An 11,844-nucleotide genomic window follows, 5' to 3' on the forward strand; every position below is an offset into this window, starting at 1 on the left:
TATATATACATATATATATATATTAGGGACTCATCTTAATAGGGAAACAATAAAGTTCAGGAACAAGGCTTTCTATTTCTACCACTATTTAACATTGCATTGGAGGAATTATTCAATGCAATCAGAGGAAGAAAAACATACAAGCATATAAATTGGAAAAGTACAAAACAGCTCGTAAGGTACCAGGACAAAATTTATACACAAAAATCAATAATCTTCATATCCATAAACAATAGCAAGTTACTTATGAAACATAAGATCCTACTTATAAAAAAATAGATAAATTCTTAAAAGTTATCAAGAAATGTGCAAAAAATCTCAAGTATGGGAAAATTTAATACACTTCTGAAAAATACAAGAGTCGATTTGAGCAACTGGAAAACATTCCTTGTCTGGGTATATATCCAAAAGAATTGAAAGCAGGATCGTGACAAGATATTTGTGCACCCATCTTCATAGCAGTACATCTACAATGGCCAAGAGGTGGATTTTCCATCAATACATGACTAAACAAAATATGATATATAGATATTTTAGTCTATAGTATATACAGAGTATTATTCAGTCTTAAGAAGGAAAAAAATCCTGTCTCATGCTACAACATGGATTAACCTTGAGCATATTATGCTAAGTGAAATATACAAGTCACAAAAAGACAAATACTGTATGATTCCACTTGTTACTAATATGAGGTACCTAGAGTACCCCAAGTTCATAGAGACAGAAAGTATAATGGTGATTGCTAGGGACTGGGTCGGGGTTATTATTTAATAGATATAGAATTTCACTTTGCATTGATGAAAAGAGTTCTGGAGCTAGGTAGTGGTGATAGTTGCATGACAATGTTAATATACTTAAGACTACTGACTGTACTTTTAAAAATAATAAATTTAATGTTGTGCATATTTCACCACAATTTAAAATTTTTTAAGAAAAAATAATAAGCCCTACCTGGTTTGGCTCAGTGGATAGAGCGTCGGCCTGCGGACTGAAAGGTCCCAGGTTCGATTCTGGTCAAGGGCATGTACCTGGGTTGCGGGCACATCCCCAGTATCGATGTTGCTCTCTCATCGATGTTTCTAACTCTCTATCTCTCTCCCTTCCTCTCTGTAAAAAATCAATAAAATATATTTTTTTTTAAAAAAGATTTTAAATCCAGGCAATCCATCCTTTAAATTCCAAGGCTATAGAAAATCAGTTTCAAATACGCAAGAACTAGGCCAGAAATAAATCCTCACTTATATGGTCAATTAATCTATGACAAAAGAGGCAAGGATATACAGTGGGGTAAAGACAGCCTCTTCAATAAGTGATGGTGAGAAAACTAAAAAGATATATGAAAAAAAAGAAAGAAATGGAACCACTTTCTTATCCTATCTAATAATAGACAAAGATTGAAATTGACTGTACCTTTGCTACGCCTCCCATTGGCTAATCAGCGAGATATGCAAATTAACTGCCAACAAAAATGGCGGTTAATTTGCATATGTAGGCACAAAACTTCGGAGCGAAAACTGAAGGTGGCTCTGGAGGGGCTTGGAGGCGCCTCCGGCTGGAGCGAAAGCCTGGGTCCTGGGTGCCGGAAGAAAACCAGTGCCAGCAGCCAAGGGAAGGGAAGGCCTATTGCACGAATCTTTTCGCGCAACAGGCCTCTAGTACTATAAAAAAAAATAAACTCAAAACTCATTTAGGACTTAAAAGTAAGACCTAAAATCATCAAAATCCTAGAAAAAAAAACACCATAGGCAATCAACTCTCTGAAATCTATCTTAGTAGTATCTTTTTGGATATGTCTCCTTAGGCAAGGGCAACAAAAATAAACAAATGGGACCACATCAAACTAAAAAGTTTTTGCACAGAGAAGGAAACTATTAACAAAGCAAAAGGACAACCTAATAAATGGGAGAAGATATTTCCAAATGATCTATCAACAAAGGGTTAATATCCAAAATATATTAAAAACTCATACAACTTAACACAAAAACAAACACGCACATACAAACAACAACAAAAAAAAACAATTCAACTAGAAAATGTACAAAGGACTTGAATAGACATTTCTCCAAAGAGAACATACAGATGGCCGAAAAGCATGAAAACATGCTCAACATCACTAACCATCAGCGATTATGCAAATTAATACCACAGTGAGATACCATCTCACACCTGTCAGAATAGCTATCATCAATAAATCAATAGGTGCTCTCCCCCCTGGAGCATGCTGGTCCTTTCCCCTCCTCCTCCTCTTCCCCTTAGGCCCCTTACCTTTACTCTTCTCTCCCTTAAGCTCCAAGGGGCCCCTTTTTTTTGCCTCTGTAACTTGTTTCCTGAGCCCATTTCTTCTACACTCACTTCTACCTCTGTGGCTTTCTAAGTAAACTTTCTTACAGTTTGAAAATAAATAAACAAGTGCTGGCGAGGACATGTAGAAAAGGAAATTCATACATTGTTGGTTGGATTATAAATTGGTGCAGCCCTATTGAAAACAGTATGGCTATTCCTCAAAATATTAAAATGGAGCTGCCATACAGTCCAGCAATCCCACTTCTGGGTACTTATCCACGAAAACAAAAACACTAATTCGAAAAGATATATGCACCTGTGTTCATTGCTGCATTATTTTTAATAGCCAAGATATGGAAGCAACCTAGATGAATAGATAAGGAAGATGTGGTACATATATACAATGGAATATAACTCAGCAATAAAAAAAATGTTTTATTAAAGAATTAAATCTTATCATTTACAACATGGATGGACCTTTGAGGATATTATGCTAAGTGAGATAAGTCGGACAGAGGAAGATGAATACCATATGATTTCACTTAAAGGTGGAATAAAAAACAACACCACCACCAAAACAAATGAATAAACAAAACAGAGCCATAGATATAGAGAACAAGCTGATGATTGCCAAAGGAGAGAGAGGTGGGGGCATGATAAAATTAATGAATTAATTTTTTAAAACTCCTGTCCCAGAATTGTGCTAAAAACAAAAACCAAGAGCACAGGGTAGTAATTAATGGATGGAAAATTACTAAGAGAAACTTGATTAGATATTATGGGGGAAGGAAAAAAAAAGGGAAAGAGATAAATAAATACATAAATATTCAAGAACTCAAAACACTGTGCCCAGAAGCCTCTCTTGAGAATTTACTAGAGAATGGGCTCATCCAGCTAAGAATTTAATTTAACACGCAGACAGCATTATGATGGTGAGCATTAAATATATTAAGTTGTAGATCTCCAACTAAAATAAAAGTAATGACAAGGGTAGAAAAATAGTACAGAAATTTATTTGTAAAAACAATATGACTAAAATAGAAGTGAGGAGAGAAAGGGGAAAAGAAAATAACTGAATATAAGTAATAAATCGAAGGGAGTCAAGATATAGCTGACAAACAAAATAATATAACCCCAGTAAGGAAAAGGAATTTGAGGACATTTGAAAAGATACAATCATATAGTAACTATTGGAACAAAAGCCCAAGCATTACTAAACACTACAATTAATTTTAAAAGTAAGGTTTTTTGTTTGGCCTTGGGTTGGTTGGTTGGTAGCACTTCCTTATTTTCCAGCACTACAAGATATTCTGGGGTTCATCTCTGCATTTCCTGCCTCAATAATGGCATTTCTCCAAGGAGTCCTGGTTTCTGCTCCAAAGGGAACTGAAAGTCGTTTGGAAACACAGTTGCTTTGATTCTTTGGGCATGGGAGGAATCTCAAAACAAGTAATCAAGGCTGATTACTGGGAAAATGAAAGCTGAGACACCAGCAAAAGGGCTGGAGAGCGCCCGCGGGTCCTGAACCGCTGTCGCTCAAGTGAGCGACGTGCGACCAGGAAGTCTTGTATGCGAAGGAACCGCTGAGCTAAAGCCAGCCCGGGAGTGTCCTTTGGATTAAATTCATTTCACTGTTAAGAAGGCTATACGTCATAATAAATCGACCAAACCAAAAGTGATCCAGGATAATTTACCTACCGACTGTCCAATCCGCTGTCGCCGCACCCACCCTACCCCACCCCGTGCCCGTCTGTGAACACTCAGCAGTGACTCAGGTCTCCCCTATTCCCCAGTGAGCTCTTCCATAGTTGCTTCTGGGTTTATTCTCTCCAACTATGAGCAGTCACCTGATCCACCAGTCTCTGCGCTCCCGCAGGCCACCACACGGGGTCATTCTGTGATCAAATCAACTTCCACAGTGCCTAATCAGGAATTCACTCTTGCTTCACAAGCTTCAAATTCCATTTCAGGCCTTTTCTTGATCTTTGCAGCTAAACCAGATAAATCCTACAAATCCTCTCCCAGGTGTTAATAGAGCATTACTTATTCTGCTACTAGTTTTTAAAATTATTTTAAATCCCACATGAAACCCCTTTTATGTATAGTGTAAGTAGCTAACTCTTCTCTCCCACAATTCCTACTTTTCTCCAGTTAACCAGTTAGAATTTCAGTGTACATCCCTCCAGTCCTTTCCCTCAACCTATATATTTTACTGTACACAATTTAGTTTCATAATTGGGGTGCTTATTGGGGATCAGTTTGCTGGGCAATTTCTGTGCTTGTCTACTTAACAGTATGTCTTGGAGATCTTTGTCAGTAAATATAGATCTAATATATATTGCAATGGCTGCTTTATAGTCAAGTATAAATGTACCAGTTTTATTTTACACGTTTTTAAATACTTTGATTTCAGAGAGAGAAATACAAACATCTCATCAGTGATGAGAATCATAGATGGGGTGCCTTCTGCATGCCCCATAGTGGGGATCCAGCCCATGATCCGAGCATATGCCCTGACCAGGAATGGAACCCTCACCTCATGGTTCATAGGTTGACGCTAAACTACTGAGCCATGCCAGCTGGGCTGAACCAGCTTTATTTTAGATGCTTCACTGGTATAAAAACAAAACTTCAGTAAACAAGTATGTTTTTAGGATACTTTAGAATTGCTAAAGATTCTTCACATTTAAATTTCTGGAGGGATTATGGGAGGTGCCTGAAGCCACAGAATTATTTGGAGCCATACTAAACTTTTGTTCCCCAAATACTGTAAATAGACATTTCAAAAAATATAAATTCCACAACAGTTGGAGCTTTGATGCCTTGCCCCAGAAGATATTACCGGGGCCTGGAACACACTCAGCATCTCAGCATACACTGAACAAATGAACACAAGTAGGCCAGTCACAGGCATATTCCTCAACCAGAATGCAGTTACCTCCCATGGATTTTAGAAAACAAATATTAATGAAGTTCCTCTTCCAGAGATTTCTGAGTTCTCTGAGATTGCTCTGGGCTCCTAAATTTCTATACCTTCTCCAACATACATTGAGTTCCTCCAAATACCCATGACCTAGACAGGCCCCTTGGAGACTCAAACCACTTGCCAGTCCCTAGAGAATTTAAGAGAACCTGGAATTTAGAATAGTTTTTAGTAGAGTGGCCAAAGGTAAGCTTCCACTGTACCAAAGAGGAAGGGAGATGATTTGAAGCCAACTTGAATTAGTTTCCTGAAAAATGAATAGTGAACAATGGAAGGTTGTCAGCTCACTGATAATCTTCAGCCTGACTTGAATGGGGAAGCAAAAGGGTAGATTCTTATACAAGGACCTGTATAGTATATAATCATGACAAGGAAGGCATCCACTAATCAGCCTGCCATTGGGCAACAAATACTGTGTCAAACTTTCAGCCAGGCCTTGAGACACATTCAGTGGCAAGATTCGGCATTAGAAATAATATAGGCAAAAAACAGCCCTGCTCAGTTTGGCTCAGTGGAGTGTCGGTCAGCCCGGGGACTGAAGGGTCCCGTGTTCAATTCTGGTCAAAGGCACGTACCTCAGTTGCAGGCTTGATCCCTGGCCCTGGTTGGGGTATGTGCAGGATGCAACCAGTATTTGTTTCTCTCTCTCCCTCTCTTCCACTCTCCAAATATCAATGGAAAAATATCCTCCAGTGAGGATTAACAAAAGTAATATAGGCAAAGATCATTCAGAACAGCAAGGGAATTTTGTACAAAAGTCCAAAGAAAAGAGTATGGTACTTTGGGGGCTCACAGATGGTTCTGATACTACATTAAGGATTTCAGAGAACTACATGGGGCAGAGAATGTAATCAAACCCTATGGTGACAGCCTTAAGCCAAATAGAGCCTGCTTTTTGTGGCTGCCTCTTCTAAGGGGTGCTATTAGCATCTACTGAGTGGAGGCTAGGGATACTGCTAAACACCCAACAATGCACAAGGGAGCTCACACAACACAGAACTGTACAGCCCAAATTGTCAACAGTGCCAAGAGTGAGTAACCCTGTGCCTAGCCCAACTGTAGTAGTAAAGAAACCCTCAGTTCAACAAGAAGTTCTGCTGTTCCTAAAACACCATCAAAGGAGGCTAAAAATTATAGGAAAAGTTCTGTTCAGAGTCATCTGGACAGAGAACCCATTAGAGGAAAATACAACTCATGCTGAAGGAACCAAGGGGGAAAAAGCAACAGGGCTCAAATGAAGGGTGAAGAATACACTGTATATGGAAAACCCTCAGTGTGGGAAGAAAAAAAATACACAGGGAAAAATATGGAATGTTCCCACCAAATGTGAAATAGGCCCAGTCAATGCCATTTATTATACACGTTGAACAGCCTCTGAGACACAAAGGCTCCCATATGAGAGTTGCTGTTTTTTTTCCGTTTTCTTTTTTGCATCAAACAGGTTCTTCCAAGAGCCTGCTCACAAGGAAGACAAAAACGAGTAATCCTCAATAAAATAAAACAAACAGGAATAGTTTAACAGTCTACATATGAAAAACAAAGGTTAAAAAACTCAACAGACAAAATCCACACCAAACACTCATCCCATTTAATTTCCTGTTTCATGCACTGAGGAAACCAAGAACATCAGGCCCCAAAGCAGTAATGCTCTGAGGTTCTAGTTCAGGCTCCCTCTATGTGAAAGATTCATGCACACACATCCGCACATACTACTGACCCAGGCAAAAGTACACACGCATGCACAGGTGGCCAGAGAACCGCAGTGGGGGATGAGGAAAGGGGGTGGCGAGTGGCTGGTCAAGGATATGGTATCAACTGGAACCCGGGGGCCCAGAGAACCTTTCTGTGGCAGGCCAAGCAAGAGCCAAAATTAAAACAAAGGCAGAACACAGGATAAATGTAGGATGCTCAGAGAAGACGGGATAGATGAAGAGGGAAAGATGCAGGGGAAGATTTGGGAAAGCAGCCTCAGAAGAGGTTTTTCTTTATTGGGAACGCAGATGGGCAGAGGGCCTGTGACGCGGGTGGTACACTGAGGCTAAAGGAATATGCCCCAGCATTACCTCTGCCTCCGGTGCTTTCTCTCACGGTCGAGGGAAAGCATAAACACCCACCCTCTGGCCCTCCCCACTGCCACTTAAGGACTTTCCCAAGTACTCCCCCAAAAAATGACCCGCCCACACTCAAAGTTAAGCCCAGCAAAGGGCCAAGCACAGAAATCCTCAGTAACTCTTCTTGGTGGAACCAAAGCCAGAGAAGCCCATCACAGCTGCCATTTCATCATCCTCCTCAAATGTCAAGTCCTCCTCAGCCTTCCTTTTCTTCTCCTTCTGTTTCTCTTTCTTGTAGGCTTTGGCCTTTTCCTCCTGGAGGGGGTGAGGGGGAAAACCGCTCAGAGTAAGTTCAGGCTCCTGAGCCAAACATTGTTGAAAAAGATAGGTGAGCTTCAAGATTCCTTTCTATTTTTAGGAGAAAATAGTTAAAGACAAGTAAAATTTCAAAAGCAGAGGAAAAGCCACAGCAAAGAGTGTAAAGGACAGAGAAATTTTAGCCTGTAGAGAGCACTTCCCAATCCTACATTCCAGTTCATCCCCAGTTAATGCAGTTATAAAAGCAAAACCATTTAATAGCAACTAACATCCTGAGGAATGCAGTACATGCCGGGAACTGGTCTAAGTGCTTTAAGTATATTATATATTAAGATATCTAATCGGAGGAAACTGAAGCACAGTTTCTATAACTTGCCCAAAATTTGTAGCCAGTAAGTGGTGGAAACAGAATTCTGATCCACCCAGCATAGTTCCACTAGCCTCTTGGAGACCAGGTACATTTGTTTAATGTAGTATAAACAATATGACCCACAGAATCCAGGAAAAAAAAAGGACAGGTTAAGTAGATAGAGCGTCGGCCTGCGGACTGAAGGGTCCTGGGTTTGGTTCTGGTTAAGGGCACATGCCCGGGGTGCAGGCTCGATTCCCAGTGGGAACATGAAGGAGGTAGCCTATCAATGAATCTCTCTCATCATTGATGTTCGTATCTCTCTCTCCCTCTCCCTTCCTCTCTGAAATCAATAAAAAATATATATTTTATTTTTAAAAAGGACAGGTTTAGAGCCATTTCCTTCAATTCCTGAGAGTTTCAAATAAGGGCAATCAATGTTTCACCTGATATACAGAAATTCAAGAGATAGGACTAATACCCTGGGGGTGGCAGTGGAATGAGAAAGTCAGCCTTCCTCTGGCTAGCTGTACTGTTGTCTCATACACCAAAAGGTCACCAGTTTGGTTCCAGGTAAGGAAACATACCCAGGTTTTGGGTTCGATCCCTCAGGGTGCATACGGGAGGCAACTGATTGATGTTTCTCTCCCCCACGCCCCCTCCTACTTCCTCTTACTTTAGAATCAATTAAAGAATGAGAGAGAAAATCAGCCTCCCCATGATTCCTAATATACTATTCAAAGCTGGGGGAAGGAAGATGGAAGGACAAGAGAGCCTTACTTCTTCTCTGAGCTCCTTCATCCTTTCCTCAAAATCATAATCCTTTTGTTTCTCTTCCATCTTCTTCTTATTGACTTCAAAACGTTTCTTCACCTGATCCAAGGTGGAACGTTCCACACGCATAGACATGCCCAGGTTTCGCTGATCTGGGTGGGATCAACAGTGAAGAAGGTAAAGTAATAACAAAATCCTCAGCCCCTCAAGTCTTTTCCTGGTAATATTTTTTCCTTTAAGAAATTTTTAAAGAGATTATTTGGGTCAATTTAACAACATATGCCAGGGAGCAAGACCTCACATGCTTCCTCCTGACATTTTTTTAACATCTTCTCATAAAACACACAGCAAAAATAATTATAGCTAAAACAAAAACAAAACTCCCTTGGCTTTACTTGATTCCAGAAGCTGCAGTCCCAGATTAATGGGATGCAAATGGCTTTAAACTTCCCTTAAAGCAGATGCATTCAGTGGGGACACCTTAACCCAGAAAACCATGGTTTGGCTTGTTGAGAGCCTGGAACAGTGTCTCACTTCACAGCCTCCAGAAACATTAAATAATGAAGTAACAGCCGAAACCGGTTTGGCTCAGTGGATAGAGCGTCGGCCTATGGACTGGAGGGTCCCGGGTTCGATTCCGGTCAAGGGCATGTGCCTTGGTTGTGGGCATATCCCCAGTGGGGAGTGTGCAGGAGGCAGCTGATTGATGTTTCTCTATCATCAATGTTTCTGGGTCTCTGTCTCTCTCCCTTCCTCTCTGCAAAAAATCAATAAAAATATATTAAAAAAAAAAAGAATACCAACTATAAGACAAAACAGCTATCTTCTGCATGTTAGCATCCCTTTAGAGCAATAAAAAAGTATAAAAATAAACGTATTTATACATTACCCGCATTCTACCGCTAGTCTATAAAAAACGTATTAATACGTGTCCCGCGCTCTACTACCAGTCAGCGTAAAACGTATAAATATGTTTCCCGCATACAATGTGTTAAAGGAAAGACCTAACAGAAACCACCCTTACCCCGCCCCGACACCAAAGCCTGATTCCAGCCCCAGCCACAAACCAACTCCAAGCCTTACGTTTCTTTCCATTAATGTGATCCAGGAAGTTGATGGAGTCCTTCACCACACAGTCACAGACATTGCAGTAATACCTAGCAAACAGAGAGAAATAGCACGAGTCAAATCTGTTTGTAAGGACTGTACTGTTTTCAACCAAGAAACTAATATTTTTAGGTACAAAGTCTTTTTAGGAGGAGGCACATCTCATTTTCATAAAGCCTTAGCTCTTGGGAAATTGTGGTAACTAACCTCCAAGATGGCCCCACAATGATCCCCACCCTCCTAATATTTCTAAACTGTGTAGTCCCCTCCCAATTTATACCAGGGCTGGTCTGTGTCACCAACAGAATATATCAAAACTGATGTTGCCCTGGCCAGTGTGGCTCCGCTGGTTGAGCATCACCCCATGCACCGAAAGGTCACCAGTTCAATACCAGTTAGAGCACAAACCCAGGTTTCAGGTTCCATTCCCGGTCAGGATACAGGAGGCAACTGATCAATATTTCTCTCTTTCTCTCTCTCAAATCAATAAAGGCTATTTTTTTTTTTAAGTGATGCAGCCCTGGCCAGTTGGCTCAGTGGATGAAGTGTTGGCCCTCAGAATGAAGGGTCTCAGGTTAGATTCTTGGTCAAGGCATGTACCTCGGTTTCATTTCCATCCCCGGCCCTGGTCCCTGGTCCAGGCACGTGGGGAGGCCAATCAGTGTGTCTCTTACCTTCATGTCACTCTCTAAACCTCTCCTCTCTCCCTTCCACTCTCTCTAAAAAAAGAAAGAAATCAATAAAAAAATATCCTCAGGTGAGGATTGAAAAAAAAAATTTTAAGTGATGCTATTTCACTTCCAACATTAGGTTATAACATATTTTTTAAATCATGGCTTCTATCTTAGTCTGTCCATATGGATCGCTTGCTCCGGGAAGCCATTTACTTTGTTGGGATAAGGACTATGGAGAGGCCCATGCAAGGAAGAACTAAGGCTGCCAAACCACAGCCATGTGGCAGAGGCTGGAAGTACAGCCTTCAGCTCCACTTACATCTTGGATGAACACAGACCCAGCACACACCTTAACTGCACCTTTGTGAGAGATCCTAAGCCAGAACCACCTAAGTAAGTCTCTCAGATTCCTACCCACAGAAATTACGAGCTCTTTGTTGTTTTATGCTGCAACAAATTAAATTTGGGGTTAATTTACATAGTAATAGATTACTAATATAGAGAAGAATGACAACAGTAGCTCAGAGAAGTGTCACTCTGCTGTGTTGCCCTCCTGCTGGAAAACCTAACTCGAAAAAATATGGGCAGAAGAAATGAGTTCTTGTGGGACAACTCTTCCTATAGGTTACAGTCTTAGTCTAGGAAGGAAGTACACAACCACATAATCTATATTACCACCTTTACAGCCAATCAGGAACCTCAACCCCCTTTATAGCTCCTAGCTTCCATTCTAGCTCCACCTAATTTCTCCTCTAAAAATCTCCTCAGTAGTCCTTTCCTTCCAGCAGGAGAACAAATTATCCCTTTTAAGATGTTAAATAGTTATAGTGCTAATATGAAGAAGCATACTGAGTGACCCCTCCAAGAGATATTATAATGTTAACCTGAGATCTTGGGAGACAAAGAAAAATAAATCTAAGGATGGAATTACAGGCAACAAGATTGTTATCCTGACCCAGGAATCCTCCTCAACACTTCCTAAAACCAACATAATCTATTAGACCTACTCCTGGCTACAGTGAAAGATGAAAAGCCACTCACCCTCCCATCTCAGATTGTGGGGTGGTCTTGGTGATGACAATGGTCTTCCCAAGCTTGGATTCCAGGTCCACCTTGTAGTCCCTATGCCGGAGAAGCTCCCGCTTGACTGGCTGCACTGGTTTTCCTGAAATATAATGGGGAAGGAAGTCCCTTCAATATTGCAGCTCCCTTGCAACAGCATGGATGGAACTGGAGAGCATTATGCTGAGTGAAATAAGCCAGTCAATGAAAGAAAGATACCACATGATCTCACTCATTTATGGA

At 40.7% G+C, this 11,844-nt stretch overlaps 1 protein-coding gene across 1 annotated transcript in view; it reads right to left on the reverse strand.

The window, feature by feature from the left end:
- Positions 1-6,575: 6,575 nt before the first annotated feature.
- ZMAT2 (zinc finger, matrin-type 2) overlaps positions 6,576-11,844 on the reverse strand; it is a 7,101-nt gene continuing 1,832 nt past the window's right edge. The window contains exons 3-6 of the mRNA XM_006772411.2: positions 11,581-11,704; positions 9,842-9,915; positions 8,765-8,910; positions 6,576-7,632 (exon numbers count right to left, since the gene is read on the reverse strand). Coding sequence (XP_006772474.1) covers positions 7,489-7,632; positions 8,765-8,910; positions 9,842-9,915; positions 11,581-11,704 — 488 coding nt within the window. The 3' untranslated portion in view covers positions 6,576-7,488. The remainder of the gene's footprint in view (positions 7,633-8,764; positions 8,911-9,841; positions 9,916-11,580; positions 11,705-11,844) is intronic.

The sequence above is a fragment of the Myotis davidii genome, unplaced genomic scaffold (genome assembly GCF_000327345.1).
Source record: "Myotis davidii unplaced genomic scaffold, ASM32734v1 scaffold545, whole genome shotgun sequence".
Classification (NCBI taxonomy): Eukaryota; Metazoa; Chordata; class Mammalia; order Chiroptera; family Vespertilionidae; genus Myotis; species Myotis davidii.